This window comes from Python bivittatus, unplaced genomic scaffold (assembly GCF_059951505.1).
Source record: "Python bivittatus isolate LINGU-HERP-01145 unplaced genomic scaffold, Pbiv_v1 ctg000700_np1212, whole genome shotgun sequence".
Lineage (NCBI taxonomy): Eukaryota > Metazoa > Chordata > Lepidosauria > Squamata > Pythonidae > Python > Python bivittatus.
In genome coordinates this window covers 60582008-60606052 of record NW_028277098.1, presented here as the reverse complement: position 1 = coordinate 60606052, position 24045 = coordinate 60582008, and the positions used below count along the sequence as shown (strand labels likewise).

At 38.1% G+C, this 24045-nt stretch overlaps 1 protein-coding gene across 4 annotated transcripts in view; it reads right to left on the bottom strand.

The window, feature by feature from the left end:
- Nucleotides 1–24045, bottom strand: part of ATP2B4 (ATPase plasma membrane Ca2+ transporting 4) — a 166233-nt gene that overhangs the window by 8074 nt on the left and 134114 nt on the right. Inside the window, exons 13-21 of one of the 4 annotated variants that reach the window (XM_088154284.1) lie at nucleotides 22332–22511; nucleotides 20627–20714; nucleotides 19873–19979; nucleotides 18939–19130; nucleotides 17970–18183; nucleotides 13075–13286; nucleotides 9460–9567; nucleotides 8333–8515; nucleotides 5563–5652 (exon numbers count right to left, since the gene is read on the bottom strand). In XM_088154284.1, the coding sequence (XP_088010410.1) occupies nucleotides 5563–5652; nucleotides 8333–8515; nucleotides 9460–9567; nucleotides 13075–13286; nucleotides 17970–18183; nucleotides 18939–19130; nucleotides 19873–19979; nucleotides 20627–20714; nucleotides 22332–22511 (1374 nt within the window). Of the gene's footprint in view, nucleotides 1–5451; nucleotides 5653–8332; nucleotides 8516–9459; nucleotides 9568–13074; nucleotides 13287–17969; nucleotides 18184–18938; nucleotides 19131–19872; nucleotides 19980–20626; nucleotides 20715–22331; nucleotides 22512–24045 lie in introns of those variants that run through there. The other 3 variants (XM_088154281.1, XM_088154282.1, XM_088154280.1) reach the window with 3 other exon arrangements.

Sequence of the window (24045 nt, the reverse complement as noted above, 5' to 3'; positions counted from 1 at the left end):
CAATCAAATAAACAAATAAATCTTGTGTAACCCACTCCTTTATCTTGTGTAACCCACTCCTCGTGGCTCTTTCTATGTTAAGTGATGGTCAAAGATCATCAAAAGTTTAGGCACACCTGGACAGATTGTATATTTCAATGAATTCTTAAGTAAACACCAACTGACACAGGCTCTACAAGGAACATGGTTCCAAGCATTTCTGTAGCCAGCTAAGGATTTTTTTATTTTTGTTTTTGGATTCCATACCCCCTCCCCCACCCCCCCAGTCTTTCTCGAAGAACTCTTCTAAGTCAAAAATATGCCTATGTTTCTTTCCATGCACTGAGTATTTGAAATCTCCCTAAATACTTTTAATTACATTCAAAGCTGGGCACTGTGAAGATCATTCCAAAACTGGAAAAAAAGAAAACTTTTCTTTGCATACTTTGGATAACCTTTAGAAAAGTTTCCTTCTGACAACTCTCTGTTACAGATAATTCTAACATAAGCAATCATGTACTGTGGAGCCATAAAAAAGTACTCCTGCATCAGCTAAACTTTACAGCAGGTTCTTGCCTTGATCAGTAGGTTCTGTTTTGCAGATCTGACCAAACTGGGGGCAGTTCTAGCAGAGCATTTTCTCAGTCTTCCATGTAACTTCCATATCTTAACAGTGTTTCTCATAGTTGAAATTGCTCCTAGGTGCATTTAGAGATTTTTTTAAATAGTCTTCTTCAGCTTTGTAACACTGAATTAACTTTGTTTTCAAATCTCAGGAAGCTGCTTAGAGAAGCCCATGGTTGTTGAAAGTAGATAGAACAACTATCACAACCTAAGTGGTTATAAAACTGACAGTATTTGTTCAGTAAGTTTTCCTCCACCTAACTGTAGGTCTAATAAGTCAATCATCTTTTGGCTCTTATTAATAACTTCACAATAAAAAAGCAAGTATTTCAAATGTCTGTATATGCCATAATAATTGTTTTCTTATTCTGAATTTGTAAAAAAAATTCACATAAATAGTATGTGTTCAAATTCAAAAAAGGATGTAATGTTTAACTTTGTATCATGTGTGGCTTGTGTCAGCTTCTGTTAGGAATTCATTGAAAAATACAATTTGGCTAGGGGTGCCCAAACTTTTGTATGCAACCTCTGATGATAATAAATTTCCTTTCTTCCACCCTCAGGATCTGATAACCAAAGATACAGCTCCTTCTAAACATGGAAGATCCATTCAGCTATCATGGCCAACACCTACTAAGAAATTTATCCTTCATGAATGTCTTGAAATTGGCCATCTCTCACTTGTAACAATTAATTACAATCCACCCATTTGACTGATCTAAATTGTAATATTATAAAGGACTGGGAAAGCATATTCATTTAGAATCAGTACATAAACTCCCAATTGCCTTAATCTCTGCTACTTGGTTAGCCTCCAGTTTCTCCTCATGATCTCTTGCTAACCTTCACTGTCAGTTTTACTTAGCATGTTGTATTTTACTGAAACTTCTGACTTGGTTTTCATGAAACAACCAACAAAACAGGATTTCTCATGGATCTGATTTCAAAATGTTAACACATGGAAAGCCACAGGTTCCCCAACTCTGTCCTACAACATGGAACTCAAAACCAAACAACACATTATTTTTAATATGAAATAGGCATCTGTTTTTGCTTTTTTTCCTACTCAAGTGGGAGGTCATAATTTAGATTGCCATCCTAATATGGAAAGCTCAGGAGCTTTAACCATTTATCCTCACTGTAATCCTGATCTATATGGTACTTTCTCCGTTTGCGATTTGCATTGGGGGAAAAAGCTTCCATTCTCTTCAGTGGAGATATTTTCTTCCAATATAATTTGAAAGTTCAGCCCTCTCCAGTCTGAACTGGGAGCACAGGGGAGGTGGGCGGGGGGGGGGGAATCACGTAAACATTCTTCTCCCTATGTACACACTGGGGTCCTGAAAGCTCATGAAGTATGATAGTTAAAGTGTTGGACTTGAGCACCACTGGATGATTTTGGGAACACTCTCTCTGCCCAACCTATCTTATAGGATTGTTTCCAGGGAATAAAAGTCATTTGGGAAATGTCAGAGTTGCAGCTGATGCCCACAAAAACACTGTTTTGATTGAATATCTCTGGAGAAGGCCCAGGCATTGCCTTCCTTAGTGTATTTTTCTGTCAAAGACAGAATACTGTCCAGAGACCAGGAAAAAGCATGGCTCTTTTAGGAAGATGCCAACAAATACCAAGAGGTTACCTGATTTGGATCTGAATACTCCCCACTACCACAACCCTACAATAACTTACATTGAGGTCAGAATCCATAGCCATCTAACTATTAACAGGATTCTTTTTTTCTTTCTTTCTTGGGGCATGCTTTCTCTATCGTGATTCCAACTAGGTGAATGGTTCTACAGAAGTGGAAAAACTAAGCTGCTTACACCCCTTGGTAATTCAAAGAACAGTTTTGCTTTTAGGATAAGAGTTTTTATTCTTCATCAGTCAATCCAACTGCCAGCAGAAAGGTTGTTTTTGTTTTGTTTTAATTAGGAGAAGCTTCTGCAAGTAGAGTAAAGGGAAGTAGTTTCAGTAATTGCCCTCCTCTTGACTCTCCTCCCCATCCTTCCCAAAATCTACCCTGAAGAGTTGGGAGATCCTTTTGAAAAGCATGAGAGGCTGCAAAGGGAACAAAAGGAATAATGATGAAAGCCCCTGCAAAACTCACTTTCAATAAAATCCAGACTTTCTAAGATACTAAACAAGATTTGCTAAACAACTTATATACTCCTTGCAACCTCTTCTGGGATTCCATGGCAAATGCATTGGTTACTGGTTATTTTTTGGCAGACTATATGAAAAGGGTCCCACGAAGATAAAGAATTTGAAAAATACTATGCAGGGGCATCAGAAGAACTTTTTTGGTCCCAGTGGAAACTGCTCAGAAGGGGCCACCTAATAACAAGAATGCTCAGGCACTGAGCCTGCCCCACCTGCAGCAATTGACAGCAGGCGGAGAAAGGGAAGAGGAGGGCCATACAGCCTCTGTTTTCCCTACTGCAACAGGACACCTGAGTCCTGCAAAGGCCTCCCTTTACCTCCTCAGTCACACAAAGTATTCTTTCCCCTCTTCTTTTACCTAAGTGATAAAGTTTGAAGGTATGGGGCAAGAGTGGGCTGCCTACTCTGCTTTATGTCATTGGTACTATTCTAGGATACTGGACCAGTACATATCACAGTTTCTAGAAATCTACATCATCTGTGTCAAAAGCAAGCATACTACAGGTGAACCAGAAATAGAGCATGTCTTCAAGTATTCATATCCTCAAAGAGTGTTCCAAATAATAAAGTTTCTGGAAAAGAAGGCTTATACTTCTCAACATGTCTGGTCCATCATCAAGGGGCGGGGGAAAGTACAAATTCATTTCCACAGCTATCTGCTCATGTCTGTTTCATTAGTAGATAGGAATGAAAACAGATGCGTTTTCCATTTTCTTTTGGGTGGAATAGGACATAGGCTATTTAGTTCTTCCCTGAAAATCTGAGGATCTTAGTTCCTTCAGAATCTTATCAGAAAACAACCCTTAATTATAAACTGTGGCATGAGCAAGGCAAATTTACTGTTTTTCTAAATCACCCTTCAAGCCCACTGCAATTGTTTTAAGGTCTGTAGAACTTTCCAAGAGGTAATGAGAAAGAGAGAGAGGGGGAAGGAGGGGCAGACAGATGAAGGAGAGACATGGAGAGGGAGCTTTATAAGGGTAGCAAAAAAGATCAAGAGAAAACTGCATAGGCAGTGCATAAAGAGAAAAGCATAGTTTTTAATATAGTTATTATATAGTTGGAAATTATGTTCCCATTTAAATAAGGTTTCTACTTCTATAAGCCATGAAAAAATGTGTTTGGTTCCTTAAATGTGGTGCACAAAATAATAATAATAAAAAAGAATATATAATTTTCAATAAATTATTCCCCTTCCTTGGATCACAGTCAGAGAAACAAATGCCAAGGGGTGTGCTCCTTCAGAAATTCTGATGTTTGTATAAAAATGAAAAATGTCAATATTGGCTAAATGCATGATATAAATCATTAAAAATTTTTACTCCTTGAATACTGAAGAAAGGTGATATAAACAAATAAATGCATGTTGCATAATAATACATGATGAACAGCCTTTTGTAATTAAAAAAAAACAGTGGAAAAATGTATGACGGTAGACGCAAAACTTGTTTTTAAGCCAACTTTTCTGAAGAGAAAGATATTATTTGTTGAATAGCAAAACACAACTGGTTGCCAAATCCATGAGGACGTACAATGCAGCACTTAATTAAATGGGAAAAATTAGTAAGGTTTCTTTTACAAGTATTATTTTGCAAGACATGCTATAGGCCTCCCATCTCTTCACGCAACAATAATTACTGCTTGAATACGTAGAAAATTTAATTTCTGAACAATTGAACTGCTTAATTATGTAGAAGGACAACACAACATTTAGGAATTCACCATATGGCTGTGTTCAAGAGAAGACTTAAAACTAGAAACCTAATGTAAATGGTGGTCTTGGGACTGGAATACAGAAACTTTTATAAATAATCAATACACTCTCCAAACTAAAAACCTGAAAAGATTTAAACTGGCATTTGATAGGTCGTTTTACAAATTGAGTGTTTTAGCTGAATTAGTTTTTTAAAAAAATTCTAAATAGTAGACTTGTTTGCATAAATAGGGCCTTTTCACTCCAAAAGTACACCTCTTGGGTTTATTTGCTTTGTGGCATATACTGTTTTTTTCTCCTACCAAATTATGGTCGAGATGCTTGCATGGAAGGGGAGTTTAAGATGTCAGGAGTGTCCAAGGACTTTTAAGAGTCCACAATAAAGCTTTCAGAAAATGTTATGTTGCAAGTTTATTCAGAAATAATTTCCAGAGAGTTCAGAAAGGGTAAGCGTCAAGTTAGTAAAAGATGCACAAGACTGCTTGTTCAGTGGAGAACTTAACTTCTCATTATGGAATAATATCAATACAATTAGAGCAGAAAAGTGAAGGCTGCTATCGCACGCTTTCATTTCCCTATTTTCAAATCTGTGGTGATGATTCACTTTACTATCCCTTCCATCTTTTTCCCTAAGACAGACATCACACTTTTTTTTATCCCTATTGGGAATATGGGGATTCTAATTCAGTCCTGCAGGAAGGAGAAAGAGTTGCAACAGGGAAGGACAAAAGACAGAGAAGGAAACAGAAGGAATTTTAAAACAACCTTAAAGATGCAAGATTTTTTAAAAAGTTATACACGCAGAGAAACAGAGAGAAAATTGGTTTTTTCCCCCCGTACTTCCTCCCAATTCTCAAGATAAGAAACCATGAATCAAATTATAGGTTAAAAGAAAAGGGAAAAAGAACAGGTCCGGTTAGCTTTGTGCGAGTGCCTTTGGTGGTTATTAGGAAGTCATGCATTGAATAGACTATCACTCACTGCCCGCAGGAGGAGATGCAGCAGCAGCAGCAGCAGCAGAAGTGGTGGGAGTGGAATTGACGGAGGAAAGAGCTACATGGGTTGGGCTAGAAACATTTTTTACATCGTGGTGCTGGCTCACGATGGAAGGCTGTCTCCTGAGGGCTCCCTGTAAAGAGGAGGCGCCGGTCTGGAATGTGTAAACTACGTCCATCTGCAAAGAACCAGAGAGTGAGATAGCTTTGTCCCACAATCAAAAGAGGAAAAGGAACTAGGACAGTGGAAGGGGAAGCTGGACAGACAAAGGATACAGACACATACCATAAGGAACAAAAGTGGAAGGGGAAAATGGAAAAACCCAGTACATCCCCACAAACCGTTTCAGCAGTTAATCCAAAGGGAAAGCTGTTAAGCAAAGAGATTCCAGCCTTTTTTCTTCAGCTCCCCAATTCAACCTGCTGTACACTAGAGTCTAGCCATTTGCATGTGCAAATATGAAACTTTTGGGGGGAAAACATTTCTGCTGTTGCTCGTCTTATTTCTGTAAGAAATCCTAGGAATATATTTAGACTTTCAGGAGGATGTAACTGCATACATGTGCCTACAGAGTGTAGACAAACCCTGTTATTATGCAGAGTGAAGCAGCAGGTCAAAAGACCTTGAAATAGAAGCACTCTGCAAGGGCAATGGGATGTAGAGAAAATGTGCATGTAAGCAAAATGCTGTATGATACAAAAGTGCAGCATGCACATCTGGAAACATCAGTGGGATAACACATTTCCAAATGTTTGTTCTAATATAAATGTCCCTAAGACATACCAATGGCAGCCAAAAACAGGCAATATAAGACTGGCGTGTGCTAAGTTTATCTCTAAGGAACAGACTCTGGATCACAGTGGGACATTTTCTCTTTAGCCAATGTTAGGAAGTGAGTAATATAGAAACCAAGCAGGAATTAATTGCAGCTGATCCAGTCATCCCAAAGCAGCAAAGATATATTAGCATGCAGGGTTTCATAGCAGAAGATTTTTGTCCACCTTGTTATTCCAGATTTTGCAAAAGCAGGTATAGAAAGGCTGCTGTCTTGATATAAACCCTGGTGTTCTAGGTTACTAGCAAGCCATTTTTGTCTCAGTTGGAAAGTAAGAACGGAAAACCAGGTGCATTCTGTAGTTCAATTATGTAAGCAGTAAAAAAGAATCCCAGCTATGTTTCTTGGGGAGGATGAGAGAGAGATAAATATAAGCTATTCTGGGAAAATTGCAATTCTGTAAGTTTGTTGTTTTAAGATTCAAGGCTGGTTTGCATGTCACATTATTAATCATAATAACCACCACAACCACAATACCCTCCCCCCCCAAGGGGTCAGGCTTTGCATAGTGTTTGCCATAGCTGGCAGTGCTTTTAAGTTAGTGGGCATGGAAAGCTCCATCAATGGACTGATTCTTTCACAACTGGACACGGTCACCCCTTATTCCTTCTTATTGGCTTGATAGGGCTTCTTTCTTTCTTATTTTTATAGACCACCATCATCAGAAACCAACTCAATTTTGCAAACTCCATTTTATGGCTATTTGAACCTACCATCCACAGGTGTCTGGAATAGAAAGAGGAGGGTATATGATTCTGAATGGTTCTCCTTCCAAAGGTTTTGAGCAAGTCAGCTTAAAGTACTAAACAGAGCTACGTGTCCAAGCATTCTGCAGTTCTGATCTTGAAAGCATTTGGTGCGCTTCAAGTCTCACAATCTACCTCAGTGGCATTTTCCAGGCAGAGTGCAACATGCAAATGTGACCCTGCCTTGCCAATAAAAGAGTACTAGAGTTCAGTAAAGTTAAAACATGCAGCCTGCGATACCTTCAGTGGATTCATTGCCCTTATCTGCATCTTTTGCCTGTGACTTGTGCTCATAATCACGTTTTGTTGTTTTAATCATGCATTGTACAAAGACCCACTCTCAAAGTGGCATACATTAAAATCCCCATGTGTAAATACAGCTCGCATCCAGGTCACATGTAGGCATTCATTCAAGATAATGTTCCTTCTTTTAGGACCTAGATTACTGTTCTGGAGACAAACTCCTAGAGTAATGAATGGCATTTTTTCTTCAGAGTCTTGGAGTGGGGTGGCTATAACAAATAATAATAATAATAATAATAATAATAATAATAATAATAATAATAATACTATTCCAAACAACATCTGCCTATCCCAGGTCCTTGGGAAGGACTCGATAGGTGGACAAAAATGCCAAATCCAGTCTAAACAGCTGGCTGACTGTGCAACCAACAACAATAATAATACAATTAAAAGGCAAGGAGAAGAGAATACTAGTCTTTACTTAGCTTTTGGGACTTCTAGCTCCCAAAGCTCAGTGCTTCTCAATCCTCAAGCTGCCCTCTCTTCCCCGCATCTTGTTGTTTACCATACCGAGCAATCTCTTCTAGGTAGTGGAACTATGTAGTCCTAGAACATCCTTTGGCAGGCAACAACAGGAACAATACCTTCCCATAGTGGCTGAGCAAAAATCTAAGCAGCATATTGTATTTACTGTTAGCCTTGCATCAGCGTCTACTAAAGACTAGCATGGCTATGCACCCCTCTCCTCACATTTGCTTATCTCTTGGAATGGATTTGTTGTGAGGCGGGGTTAGGAGATTTTCCCCCCAAAGCAAGGACCGAGTCTTAGAAGTACCCCTCAGCTGAATGCATCTCCTAGCTCCAACTACATAAATGCTGCTAGTTTAAACCACGTGGCTAACTGAGCCCAACAGCTTCAGCAATAGGCATGTCCTGTTCTTCCTATGGGTAGCCTTAGATTGGCCTTGCTTAAACAAAGTGATAGCACTACTATGAGCTGCCACTGTGCAAGGGAGAAGAAATTGGTGCCATACCTGAGTCTGTATTCTGTTGAGACCACGGAACCACAGGATCTGTCCCCGCCGAAGCTCCATTTCAGCATGGTCAATTTCATCTAGACCCTCAGGCAACTCCTCCTCTGGAATATCTTCTTTGGTAATCCCATGTCCAGCCTCTTTCAGGAACTTCAGTTGACTTGTTGGAACAGAGCTGATCAACTACAGAAACAGGGGATGCGCAGGATTAATTCTTCCAAATTGTTCTGCTGGTTTGACTTTATGTCTCAATCTGACTGAACGTCTAGTCATATGATGATTCCCAGCAGTTCTTTTGTGCATTTGCAATATGCCATCCTCAGTTTGATTGGCATAATTACAGTTTTTATTTACTTCTGAAACGTTTCTAGTCTGCCTTTTGGACTGCTTCAAGGTCTCATAGTGTCTCACAGAATAACAAACACACTTGGAACATCTTTGAAACTCGCTATAAAGTTGTTCCATGTGTATTTGTTTCTGTAAAGGATTTCATCTTCAGATGAAATGTAAAGGCGTGAAAGAAAAAACGTTATTCTCAAGAGAAAGAGATGATGAAAGTGTAAGGGGGGAAATAAAAGCAAACTGTGCTTTCATATTGAGAATCCAATAGCATATGATTCCACAGAGTTACACATCAGAGGTGAATTTATTCTCAGTTGAAAAACTCCCCATAGTGATTCAATTAGAGTGTTTGAGGATCTGAATCAATTTGCGTATTTATACAAACCGATCTGATTTGTATCTTGTAGGTAACAGACAGATTGGAAGACAATTATCCTTCAATTTTTACATATCTTCTAATTCTGTAACACAGTTCTCAACTTTAAAAAATATGCCGTAAGGCATTAAAATGTGTATTTTAACATAAAATATGCACAGGAGGTCATGAGTAAAATGAGAACAGTACTCTGTTACAACCTCACATTGGATCTGGTTGTGTTGGCAACATAATTGATAATATTGTTACTTATGTAGTTAAAGGAGCAAACAGACAGATGCACGGAGAGGGAAAGAGCCTCCTTGGATTTTAGCAAAGAAGTGAGATTGGCAACAATTAACACAGAACAGGACAACATGTGGGAACAAAACTAGTTGTTTAAATAAATGCAGAATATTCACTTTCTTACCTGTCCCCAAAGCAGCTCTCCTACACCAATGAAAATACACCAGAACCACTGACTCAAGGTAAGTCCAGAACAGCTAAATGGTTTACCACCAAATTCCACAATAATAATCTGAAACATTGGGAGAAAAAGAGAGCAGTTGGAAAAATATTAGTAAAAATGTAAAGTTGAACCAATCATTATACTCTGAAGCAGTATATTCTTAATGCAATTTAAGAATAGTACTAGAGTGTAGCCTTTCACAATCCATTGTCCTTCAGATCTGTTGGACTGTAACTCCCGATATCCCAGCACTTCTAGCAAAATCAGGCAAACCACCATCCAAAGCAATAACTTGCAAATCGTATTTTAGTTAGAATTATAGTTACATAGAGCATGAGGGCATAAGTAAATCTTATACCTAATGGCCTAATCCTATGAATCTATAGAGTTTTGGTAATCTTTCATCCTATAAGAAACTGACTCCTGACACTGTAAAACTGCAAAGGGAATACTTTTTAAAAAAATATATAATTTTGATTGAAAATTAAACATTTTAAAGTTTTAAAATTATTTAAAAACTAATTCAAACTAAAGAGAATTAAAAAAATTAAAAAGTGCAGGAAAAAAGAAAAAGGAAGAAAGAATTAAAAGAAAATAAATATATAAACAACTTCCAACCTTCATCACAACATGAATAAACAAATTTAATAATTCACCGCCCCCTATAAGGTTAACCAGATATCTCTTCATTCCATATCTCATCCCTTATCTATAAGTAAATCCACAAAACATCAACTTTTCAATCCTGGTGTCAGCAAAAAATCCATAAAGGGTTGCTAGAACTTGGCAAAAAAAAAAAAAAAGGTCTTATTTTAACTTTGATCAAATAAACCAACTTTATATTCCTTCCTTTTATTTCTAACAGTCTTAATCTTTAATTCAATCAAATATTGTAGGATTTAATTTCTCTTCAATTATTCTTTATCCCATTACACAGGCTTCTTCAAGGGTTTAAACAAGCCTCTTTTGTAAATCCAATAAGAAAACATTTTCCAGGTCATTCTCCTGATTTATCATTTGTATTTCCTTAGTTTTTAAATCTTCAACAAGTTTCTTTTGTATGCCCATTAAAGCATCCTTTTCCAAATCATTCTCTTGGCCTGTCATTTGTAGTTCCACTTTTAGTACTTTTTTGTCTTGTCAGATAAAATTTGTACCACATCTGTCATTCCTTCATTAACATCTTTTAGACAATGTCTATTCATAGAAGCAGGCATCATTACTGACAGTGTTGATAGTGTAGTTACTAATTTCTGGCTTCAGTCTTCAAAGATCTCCTTTACTGTTTCGGATCCCCCCTCCCCCCGCCTTTATTATTTTTATAAATAACTCAAGGTGGCAAGCATACCTAATACTCCTTCCTCCTCCTATTTTCCTCACAACAACCACCCTGTGAGGTGAGTTGAGCTGAGAGAGTGACAGGCCCAAAGTCACCCGGCCAGTTTTCATGCCTAAGGCAGGACTAGAACTCACAGTCTCCTGGTTTCTAGCCTGGTTAATGTATTGTGTCATTTTGTAAGTCCCAGTATTAACTGACATCAAGAACCAGCTTGGATTTTTTGCCCCTTCTACTTAGAATCTTAGTCCCCTCTAGTGTTCAGTTTCTAAAATCATAAATTAACTTATCTTTGTTATGACTTCTTATAGCCAGGATAGCCAAAATAAGTCTGTTTCCCATGAGAAACTATTTATTTTTTATAGTTAATTCCGAAATCTTATAGTAAAAGTCAATATTCCAAATTTATCTGGACCCTTAATCCATTTATAACTTTCTTAGATCCAAATCTTATTTAGCTTTTTGCCGTTTATTTCAAATTCTTTAAGTTCTTAAGCTTATAATTTTTCTTTTGTTTGGAGTTGAAGATAAAATTCACCCAATGACTTTTCAAACTTGTCATTCCAAAGGTCTCTAATAGCTTTAAGATGGTTAATAGGCAATTTCTGAGAGTGATTAGAAAGTGAGGTTTGTAAATTTACTGTCTTTAAAAAGCTCCGCCATGGTTGCACGCAAGATAGCTAATCCCTTCATCTCCTGGCACCCAAATCTGTGGAAAACTGCTGTCCTGAGGTCTCCTCATGAGGAACAGCCATCAGGAGCACATGTGGGCAATCTCCAATCCTTTCCTTATTGGAGAGGTTCCTTGGTCTTTGCTGCGGTTGTTTGGCTCCATTTTTGCGGAGCCGTCAGTTCGCCATACCTCCCCCAAGAAGCCTAAAACTGCAAATGGAATTTTAACTAGTGTGTTATTGCTGAAATGCATATAATAAAATCCAACCTGACTATTCTGGCAGATGAATGGTAGCACCTATTTGCAGAAAAGGAATTTAAATGAAACAAAACATCTGCACGAAGAGCCCACTGACTTTAAAAACTAAGTAAGTCTTCAGTTTTTTTATTATTAACCTGAGGGGCTGAAAACATGGATACAATCTGGAACTTCAAAAGAAGTTTAGGAGAGGAAAGGAAAAATAGAAACATAAATTTCCATTTTCAGACATGGGATAATTTTTTGGATTCTCTTTTTGTTGACAGACTATTCTAATAATGCCACCACCAAGTGGGGTGGAGGATTTTTCAACTCACAGAACTCAGAAATAAAGTCCTTTGTTCTTGCAAGAAAAAAATGCAATACATCTAACAGGTACAGTAATACCAAATACATAAAGAAGCAAAAACTAACGTTGAAAAATTCAGACAAACCAAAATTATAAATTGGAAGTTCATCTTGTGGGCAAGATTATAGGAATCCTATTTCCTAGAAATAACATTTTAGATGCATTGTTATATCAAAGGTTGCATCCTAAGAAGCAAATGAATTAACACAATGATAATTAATGTGTGATCAGCAGGAAAGTTAGTGTCATTCACATACAGAGTAAACACTGAAAGTGGAAATGGTAGATCCACTCAAGGAATTTATTGTAATGACTTCCAGGAGAGAGTGAATTAGCCCAGGTCTGATAAACCAAATGAATTCTATCTCTGATCCAAAGCTACTGTGGTTATCTCTTACCATAGCCATGAAAGGCGGGGGTGGGGGGGGGAATCAACACTGGGTTTCCCGATAATAACAAATTTTTCAATTCTCTCGATCTTGGGATTTGAAAAAAGAATGTTCTTTTCTTTTTACAAATCCATTTAATTTTTTTTCTCACATCAGCACAGTAATTTGGCCCAGTATTTCAAGAGGAACCCTTCAAACACAAACCAGATAGCTGCATGTCCTTCTTACATATAAGTGGAGTAGCATAGTGTTTTGGTCCATCCAGTAAGATGTGGAAGAGGAGGTTCTCTCTGTGACCCTCCTTCTAGGGAATGGCCTCTCCAGGGACCAAAGGGATGAACCTTCTCAGTCCTGCTGCCACTTGTTTAGAACATGTTAAATAGGCCCCCGTCCTGCTTATTTTTCAGAAATCCACCAAAATGTGGTTTTTCCTAATTACCAGCCTTGCAAAGGGCCATTATATTTACAGAACACTACAATTCCAAGTATGTTTGGTGGGAGAATAATGGACAATTTTTCCCTTTCACAATCTCTCTCTTCCTGCACTCTCACCTGAGCCAGTTTCATTTACCTGGGCAACAAAGGTTCCTAGCACCACTGTACAGAAGATTGGATTCTGGAAGATGGCCTCAAACACGTTCCTCTCCCCATGAATTTTGCGAGCATTGATTTCATTGAAAAGTTGCATCATGACGAAAGTGTTGAAGACAATTGTGTAATGCTCAGTGGGTGGGGAGTGGAGGGGAGCATTCCGGCCACTGTCAATATCAAAAAATTTCTCACCTGTAGGAAAAGAGTTTTAAGAGTAAATGAACGTATTGTTTCCATCTACAGGTATCATTCACGGTACCATTACACAGTACAATATGGCACATATACACACTGGAACAGAACTTGCTGCAAGTGTCTTGCATTCCATGACTCTGAAAGGTATAATTTATTTCATCAAGCACTCCTATTATTTTTGTTACATTTATATTCCATCTTTTCACCAGGAGCTCGCAGTAGCTTTCATGTAGATCATCCTCTATTTCTATTCCCACAACAGCAGGCACACTTGGTAGGGAGAGAGTGACTGCGCAAAGTCATTCAACATTTCCATGGCTTCAAATGGACTTGAACCTGGGTCTCCCCAGCCATCAAGGGAGAGGTGTACATGACCACCTGGACTCCTCTGTTTGGGAGGGGAGGATGCCACCAGCCATGAAGGGGGTATGGGGCACTCCCTTTTAAAGAGGCCCTCTTTGGATCCAGTAGTGTTTGACAACTATTCACTAGGTTCCAACCCTTTGGGGGAAAGGCTGTTGAGTGTCTAGCAGGGTTTCAGCTGTTGAGTATACTAGAAGCAGCAAATTATCTGGAACCTTTACAGTTGGGATGGGACAGAGACTGCATTAATTATTCTAGAAGAAGACCTTCTGAAATGGGTACTGTCCACTCCAGCTCAATCCTATTAGATTTTTAGGCAGCTCTGGATATCACTGCATACTCCTGCACTGCTTGGAGATGCTGGGGATTGGAGGCACTGCTTTGCAGTGTTCCCACTCCTACCTCAGTTAGGGACAGAGAGGAGAGGTTGGTCTGGAGGTATAGGGCTGACAGGTGGCTATTCCCTTGTGTGGTATTGCAGGAATCAGTCATCTCCCTCTACCATTTAATATCCATCTGAAACACACAGGAGAGGTCATTTGGCAGTTTGGGATGTGAAACCATTAATATGCTGATGATATTCAGCTTTCTTTTGCCACCCAAGGCTCAGCTGGAGATGCCATCAAAATCTTGGACCTGGGGGCTGGATGGGATGAAACAGGCTGAACTAAGCAATACGGACTTGCTGTTTGCACATAACTGTTCTCCATTGGCTCAGTATTGTCTCTCCAAAGGGTGGCACTGCTGCTAAGGAAGCAGGTCCATGCCTCAAAAGATCTCCTGTATGCATGGCTACTGCTGGATGGCCAAAGAGAGGTTATGAGTAGGAAGTCTTTGCTCAGCTATACATACTGCCTGGAATAGAAGGACCTGGCTGGCTACAGTGACTCTTGCCCTTGTTATCCCTCAGCTGGCCTTCTGCAATGTGCATGTGGCTGCCTTTGAAAAGCTCCCAGAAATTGCAGTGGCCTGCCTGCTGAGTATGTTTGTTTCCATGATCAGATTGCACCTATTTATTAACAGGTTTCCTAGTGCAACTGAAAGCACTAATGTTGATGTATAAAGCTTTATGTGGCTTGGTACCAAAGTTGCCTACTCCAATTAGAGTTGACCTGAGGGAGTTATCTTAGAAGAAGCTACTAGTGGTGCCCCAAACTTGTGAGCTGAGAGGGGCTGAGGCCAGAAAGTGCTGTTTTTCATCATGGTACCAATCATCTGGAACAGCCTCCCCTGGAAGCTAAATTGGCCCTCTGGAGATGCTGTTCTGGAAATTAGAGAAAAGTGGATTCTTCAAAGACTCAGTCTTTGCCACTGATTAATTATCATACCATGTAAGCATCATTCATTCATTCATTCATTGAAATTACGTGCGGCTTCAGTCACGACAGATTGAGCAGTATTCAGCAATAGATAATATAATAGTGCGGTAATATAGTACAACAATAATTAAATACAATAAAATACGTTAGAATAATGCAAAGTAAGAACAAACTAGATTGGTATTGATATGGATTTTATTTTACTAGTATAAATATTGGATTTTTATGTTATGTTGTTTGGGACTAAGTGGGTAAACTTATTAAAGTTATGAAAAATTAGAAGGCATACAGTTTAATAAATAAATCTATCTTACATTAATTAAAAATACTTTATATTCTTTAAAAACCTTACTACAGATGTATTAATAAGGGTATTCCAACTGTTTATTCCAGAGTTCTTGCAAATAACTAGTACATACCTTCAAATGTTACTTTTAACTGTTAAAAAACCTTTAATTTAATGTAATTAAAATCATCAAAAGCACATACCAACTTTGACAATAATTCAGGAGTATTAGATGCTGTAAATGTGGTGAACTTAAAAAGATTTAAAATTTAATATACTGTCATTTTTAAAATTTTGGACAATCCAGATTCATCTTGCAGTAACTCAAATGGTTTAAAAACCCATTAACTATAAGATGATCCAGAGTATTAATACCCTTCCTTGCCCATGACTTCCACCCAAAAAGGGGGGGGGGAGAAGAGAGACGGAGAAAATTTACCAGCAATTTTCAAAACTTTTGTTTAATTTTTCCACATATTAAAGCAAAATAAAAAAACTTACAACGATTGCTGACAAATGTTAATAATTTAATGTAATATATCCTAACTATGTAGCAATTTAGCATAACTAGAAAGTACAGCTTTTTTGCTCTGCCCAATTCCTTGTTCTTACCCCTAGCCTTCCCGCCAGCTTCCTTTCTTTGTTTTCTGCCAGCCTAGTCTGAATGCCAAATTTTGCATTCTGAAAAGTCTTAACATCACTAATTAATATATTCAAACTAAACCAGTGAAAAAGAGAGTACAATTTATATTAATTCACTTTCTGTGCACAAACGACCCCTCTCTTGTTTAAGGAATATTAGAATTACCTAAGAGACTGCTGGAAAAATGGACTGTTCCCTTAACGAGATTGCCTTTCTTTCGGCTTCAATTAAGATTTGTAGGTAATTATTTGAAAACCTTCATTACCAAAACAAAACAGCTTTTAAAATGGAAATGGTGAGCTACATTAATTTGGCAAAAAGCATCACCTTCTGGATGCAAGCTTTCTCTTTAAGCTAAGACTAAATGAAATTGATATATCTATATTTGTATTTCTCAGCCATAGAAACAAAGAGATGGATATACAGACTCTGTCTTAGAGTCACAGTGAGATTTTTAGAGTTCAACAGTTGGCAGAATGCAACTGCAGATGTTCTTCACTGCTGCTTTTCCATGCTGCCCACTGAATTTCTGCTGGTTCTGCAGCAGATGAAAAGCACAAAGCCTCTATCAGAGAAAAAGCAAACAGAGTAATCCAGACGCTTCCTTCCTTATGTATCCTGTTCAGTGATGAATGGAAGAATTCAGTTTTAACAATGCAAACATAACTCTTCCTGTTAGAACGAAGTACTGTATTTTTCACTGGAAGCTACTAGTGGTTCAGAACCGAAGCTGCACAGGTAGTTCTCGCTTAACGACTGTTCATTTAACAATGGTCCAGAGTTATGGTGGCATTGGGAAAAATGCTTTATAACCCCTACGGTCAGGTGATTGAGATTTGTATTTTTTATGATGGTCGTTAAGCGAATACCACAGTTGTTAAGCAAGTCACATGGTCATTAAGTGAATCATGTGGTTAAGCAAATTCTGGCAAAAAAGTCCATGGGGAAGCTGGATTCTCTTAACGACCATCATAAAAAATGTCATAAAATCAGCTCTGATTCACTTAATGACCAAACCGCTTAGCGACCTAAATTCTGATCCCTATTGTGGTCTACCTGTACTAAGTTCTGTAAAAAAAAATTCCTGGAAACAAACAACAGGATCAGGAACATCCAGTTTGTGTGGAGTCAAATTTCTCAAGAGGAACCCCTTCAGCCTTCTCATTGCCACTAAGTGCGACATAAAACTTGATCCTTAAAAATTTAATTTTGAGGATTTCCTTTCCATTTTCTAACCTGACTATTTCTATCAAAAGCATACCACAATTTAATTTAATTTAATTTATTCTAATTAAACTGATATTTACTATTTTGGCTAATACTTTAAAGAACTGTAAGCTTCTACAACTGGTACTAAATATTAATATAAACTCTGTGAAGAATCAGGTACAATAAGGGAAGAGGCAGTAAACAAAGGAAGTAGTACTGGCAATCAAAAAACATTTTTCCTATGCTTGCACTCATGACAATCTAAAGGCAGAAAAATTGTATGGTGTTATAAATGAGGCATACCATTTATCTTTACAGTATTCATTGATAACTTCAAGAACATGAAACGTGTACTCAGCATTACCGAGGGATTAAAATATGTCTAATGAAAGAGGACAGAAGTCCATCAGGTGCATCCCCTGAATCTTGAAGTATCTCCACCTATTCTTGGTGTGGATATGGTGACTATATCACAGAGAACACTTAACCTAATATGAAAACCAGCTGAATGACCATTTTTTTCATTTTCTCAAAAGTACAAGAAAAAGAAGCATGTTTTAAAATCTTCCTGTAAATTGAATTAATCAAATGAGAGCTGTCATGGAGATCTTTTAAATTGTCTTGTCACTGTCTTAGAAGAGCAGAAAGAGAGGATATAAATTAGGGCCACAGATTTGGGTTGCAAAATGCAGACCATTGTATGATAGCAGTTTTCTTTCTCTTTTTGCAACCTAATGGTCATCTGGATTTTTGCCGCCCAAATCTTTTAGCCTTATGCAAGTATCTTAATAAAGAAATCCAAGAACAGAAAGATGATCCCAGATTACCTAGCTGTTCTACATATTGCCCTCTAGTCTCACCTGCAAAGAGTAATGTGAAAATAATGGTGAGCTGGTACACGGCATGTCCCAGAATGTTCTTCATCATGGTTCGGGAAATTAGTGGCTTGTTGCGACCATATGGCCTACGCAGGAGCAAGGACTCTGAAGGGGGTTCTGTGGCAAGAGCTAATGAGGCAAAGGTGTCCATGATCAAGTTGACCCACAACATCTGGACAGCCTTCAGAGGTGAATCCTGCAAAGAAAGAAAAAAAAAATCCTCAAAAACCAACATATTGCAAACATAGTCCATGGCTATTCTTCCCCTTACCCTAATTCTTTAACTTGGGAGTTACTGGTGCTGAATTCATACTTCTGAGAATGTTATTATAATAATCCAGGGATAGTAATATTTGCAGTCCAGTATTACTATTGTTAATACCATGAATCATTAAATATTTAGTGTTAGTAAGTGTTACAGTATGTCAAAGACAAGCATCTCTTTTGTGCAGCTTGAAGGTTCTTCTTCTGAAGTTGTTCAGATTCCTAATTTCAACTGAATAAAGAGCAGCAATTCCCTATGTCCAGAACTGTAGGAGTCTTTGCATAGGTGTGACTGGAAAAAGGACTGCTGCAGTCCTATGCACTTTGCATAGGTGTGACTGCAAAAAGGACTTCTGATACAAATGTAAAGAAGATAAATTGTTGATGACCATTAACCATAGTAGCCCACTATAAACTGGATTACTATCTCCATCAGCTCTACTTGTGACCTGTCTGTGGTATCTAACTGGCCATTGTTAGATAGGCTAAATGAATAGACTTTTGGTTTCCTTCTGGAAGGCAATGTTCTTTTCAATCTAATCCTCTCCATATCTTTGAACTTTTAACCTTTATGTGCATTAAAACTAAATTTTGATTGCCATATTTGAAAATCTCAAATGGAATCCAGATCAGCTTTATTTCATTAATCCATTAAGAAAAGTCCCTAACTCTTTTAGCTATTGTTACCTGTGTGATGCAAGCACCCGTGAATGCCACAATCACAGCCACTACATTGACCGTCAGCTGGAACTGCAGGAATTTGGAAATGCTATCATATACATTGCGGCCCCACATCACTGCCTTAACAATGCTTGTAAAATTATCATCTGTCAGGATGATGTCTGAAGCCTCCTTAGCCACATCTGTGCCAGCAATGCCCTGAGAAAATGAAGACCAGAAGGAGGAAAGGCAATTAGCCACTAAGTAAGCATCAAGTTTGTCTATGTTCAACTTTAAGACTTGCACCCACAAAATGGCAAATGTCAGTTCACTTCAGATATGACACTGCAGTGTGAATTACATGGAACATCTCATTATTATTTTTCTCCTAAGGCTGAAAGTTCCAAATGGTTTGTGTGTAACAAACACAAGGCTCTTTGACAAATAAAATACCTAGTCTATATAACCAGCTTAACTTTTCTTCCTTTCAGGCCAAAAACTTTGAGGAAAAACTAGCCACTGCCTCTCTGCTTGGACCTGTTGGTGAAGAACTAAAGCACTGATTAAGGAGGCTATTAGGCTTATTGCAAAACTCAGTTACAGACACATGGTGGCAGTCAGTGACTAGAAAATCCATGCCTGCTAGAATGGGCCAGCAAACCTCAGAAGCATTAAGCAGGTTCCCTGTAGTGAACAATTTTCCCTAATGCTTGCCTGCTGTGTCCTACTGAGCCCAAGGATGGTGAAATTTTGCCTTGGGCTGCAAGATTTCTGACTTCTGCAACTGAAAAAGGCTAAAACAGAAAATAGAACACAATAAAAAGAACTTTAGCATGTATATAGTCCCCCAGTTTCTTAGCCAGCCAGTGTTATCAGCTCCATCATGCAAAAGTACACACAAACAAATAATTATCTGCTTCTGTTTCGTTTGGAATGTAGCTCCTAGAATATTAGCTCATACCATAGCAAATCCAACATCTGCTTTCTTCAAGGCTGGGCCATCATTGGTGCCATCTCCAGTCACAGCTACCACCTGCCTCCGTTCCCCAACAGTACTGTCAATAATTCCTGAAAATGAGCTAAAGGTCAGTAGAGGATAAGCACAGAGCCCCACTAGGTTTACTGGCAACATTCCAGAAACAATTGAGATGGTTGTTATCATGTAAAGCCCTGACCAACCTAGAGCTATGATGTCTAAGGGACTGTAGAGTCTTCCAAGATAGGGATCTTTTATCCACTAATATAAACTGATGAGAAATGACCTAAGGGGTGTACAAAGGGCCTTATTTTTGTTGTCATGCTCAGACTGTGGAATTCCCTGCTTCTAAGAAGTTAATATAGCACATGCCCTTGCCAACATTCTGCTGTCAAACGTGGATGGAATTATTTCATTTTGCTTAGACTGGTATTTAACAAATAGTTATTGTCTCCTTATTTTTGGTTTGCTGTTTTTTAATCTATTCAATGTAACTTATATATAGTTCTACTGTTCACTGGTAAGGAGTTTTCATTGTGTAGACTGCCCCAGGTATTTCATTTTAGAGCTGGAGCATACATGTCCAACATGAATACATGTCAATTCAGCAGATTTGGCTCTGTAAATGCAATGCGACTCTTCACTTAAGCTTTCACTTGGTTCCCTCAAAACGCTCTCCCTCCACTTCTCTTCTGACATCATCTTGGAAAGCAAATGCTATCTCTTTGGTTGACTGTACCTTTCACAAGGGTGTGTTTATCAGTTGGTGAAGAACGTGCCAAGACTCGGAGTTTAGGCCAGATTTTATCCAGTTGTTCTTGCTCCACCTGCAGAGCAAAACCCCAATAGTACAAGCTAGGTTAGCTCTGAAAGGGGTTTGGAACCAGTGTCCCCTCTCCACTTACAAAAAGTTCTGAAAGTAACATCTATTTTCTCAGAAGAATTTAATTTCATCTAATGACCAATAAAGAATGGCATAACAACTGCAGGTAGTGTGGAGAAATCATTCTGTTAATATTAATACGGATCCAATGTATCATCAGAGGACTGCAGGGTAAAACTATTTAGAAGTTAGCAACGTATGACTAATATTAGCTGTGCTCTAATATAGCAGGCCATAGCAGGCCATAGCATAGAGACATGGAGAGAAGCCCTCTGTATACCTGCACTGTAGCCTTAAGATACTACTTATTAAGGTTCAGAATCTCTTTCTCTGGTGGATAATCTGCTTTGAATTCCAGAGATTCATGGTTCCACAGAGACCACAGAATGAATTTTTTTTTCCTTTTAATTAATGGTGAAATTAAAAAAAAAAAAAGCCTACAGCCCCAATTGAAAAAAAGGATAGTAATTATACAGCAATGAAACAAAACCTAGATATATTATGGTGATTAAAATAAACTAAACATGATAAAAAAGAAAAAAATGAATAGCAAGGGGAAAAAGAGAAAAAAGACCTATTTCATAATTATAGGTAGCAGTACAAAAATGAATTCAGTCCTTAAGTTTATCATTAAATTTAGAACTACAGAAACATACTGCTTCATGTTTTCATTTTTGGAACACAGACACTTTCCAAAAATAGTTAACAGACTCATATCCTGGATCCATTCCTTAAGATCAGAAGGGTAGGTTTTTTTCCAGTTACATAAAATTATCCTCTTTGCCATGCCCTAAAACTCTTCCTAAGATGACGAATTCCCATTTTTTCGGAATGCAGTTTGCCATTTACATCTGACTAGATGTAAAAAAAAAAAAAAAAAAAGTGGGCAGAGTCAGGGCAAACAAAATATTGATTTCATTTATATTCAAATGTAATTAAATAAAATAGAGTTCATGTGATTACTCTCCATATTTTTAATATTTTTCCCTCCTGTTACATTTGGTAACATTTTTGGAGATCTTAGCTCTGACAGAAACTTTTTTTAAAATAGTTTTTATTAAAAGATTTTACATAGATGATAAGAAATACATTCAAAGAAAGAAACAAATAGTGAATAAGAAAAAAGAAAAGAAAAAACAGAGAAAAGAAGATGGAAGAAAGAAAAAGAAAATAAAAACAGAAAACATGAATGTATGTATGTATGTATGTATAATAAATAAATAAATAAATAAATGGCTTCTGATCTTCCTGTCAGCAGTTATACATACAATTCTAATCAAAACTCTCTCCAAGATTTCATTATAATTCCCTTCTTTCTATAGCCTATTCTTTCTAATCATCAAAACCATAAGTCACAAAATCATTTTTTTTCCCTTATGCAAAAAGTCCATAAGGGGTTTCCAGTCACTGATGAACGTCAGTAATGACCTTTCTCCAGTCAAAGAAGTCAGTTTGTCCATCTCAGCAAATTCTGTCAGTTTCCCCAACCATTCTTCCACGATGGGCAATGCTGAATGGCTCTGATAGAAACATGACTGGCCTCAAGCCCGTCTCATCTTACCTCTCCTTTCTCATTGCGGATCAGCCGATTGAATTCCTTTCCTTCCAAGCACAGAAAGTCCTCTCCGGGCAGCAAGATCCCACACTTAGTTGCAATGGCACGTGCTGTGTTGATGTTGTCACCTGTAACCATCCGGACGGTAATACCAGCACGCTGGCACTTCTGAATAGCCTCAGGTACCTATTGGCAAGCCATGAAAAACAGAATCTATAAGCAAGGGAACATGAAGCAGGCAAAAATGATGAAGCAGGCAAAAACCATGAAGTCTGAAATAAGAGGCAATGAAGGGGAATTGTAATATCTTATATTGTAATCGCAAATTTATCCTTCAATCATCGATTGTCATGACATCTTAATCGGTTTACAAGGAGGAACAAACAAGAGGGTTAAAGGACATCAAGGTTTGCAGAAACAGAAAACATTTAGGAGAACAATTCAAAGAGCCTAAAGGACTGGTGAGGAGAGACTGGAAAGCAGGGGTGGAGAAAGGAGAGTTCGGTGGCTGACACCCCAAGTAAGAGCACCCTACCCTCCAACGCTTGGCTATCAGTTCCACTTACCTGAACAATTATGTCATGAAATCAAAAGTCAATGGCATAGATTAGCTAGTCAAGTGTTGAACAAGAACCAGGGAGATCCAAGTTCCAGTTGCCCCTCATGCAATTCTTCGGGGGCAGCCACTACCTCTTACTCAGTTTAAGTTAGCTCTATTGGATTCTTAAAACAGTTAATATCATAATGCAAACATGACATAATGGAAATTTCTTGCTTTTTAAAAGAACATTCTACATTACCCCAGGGTCCTAATATAAATCTCACAACAGTTTGTGAGAAGAAACCAGGTCTGTAATTGCTTAAATGCAGTGTACATTATTTTGTGATTTAAAGGGACCTTGCAACTTGCAATGGAAGGTCAATGCTTCCATTAAGAAGTGGGAAAAATTACAACAGGAGCTACAAGCATGGTAAGCTGCTAACTTGCAGATTATTTTGAATGGCACTATCTAGATGCAATAATAGAAAAATGCCCAAGCATTAAATTGCTCTTCATTCTTCCTAATGGGCCTGTGAAATGTGTCCTTCTCCTGCCCACCACTCTGCCACTCTGTAACTAATAATTTTGTGACACCTGGGTAACACACACGTATTTCACTGCATGTGTATACAATACTATATGCATAGTGAATTGTGGCTTCTCCACATATACCCGAGCAAAATATTTGTGCTAAATGATTTCTGGATCAGGCATCCTTCTTGCCTCTAAGGACTTCTTGCCTTTCTTCAAATATACACTGCTGTTAGGGATCCTTTTTACCTCTCTCCTATTATGGGATGGCAGTATGGTATGGAAACAGGCTAATTTCTACCTCTTGACTGCAACAGAGCATCACTGCTCTAATAGGTTTACGTTATACAGATCAAACTATATACAGAGCTCTGGGAGTGGTGATAGTAGTTGGTGGGGACTGAGAAGAGAAACATCATTAAGAAATCAGCAAATTGAATCACCGCCTCCAGACTAGTGCATGTAGGACATCTGTGAAGCCATTCCCAATCCCAGATACTTCAGCATCTAATTATGGGAACAGCGTGCGGGGGGCCAATTCTGAAATGTAATCAAGTAGCAGTCATGGGATGGCTTATTATGTTAGGTCAGTTGTCTGCTTGTCACCCCTATAGCAAACTATGAGAGAAAACAGAGCGTGGGAAGGAT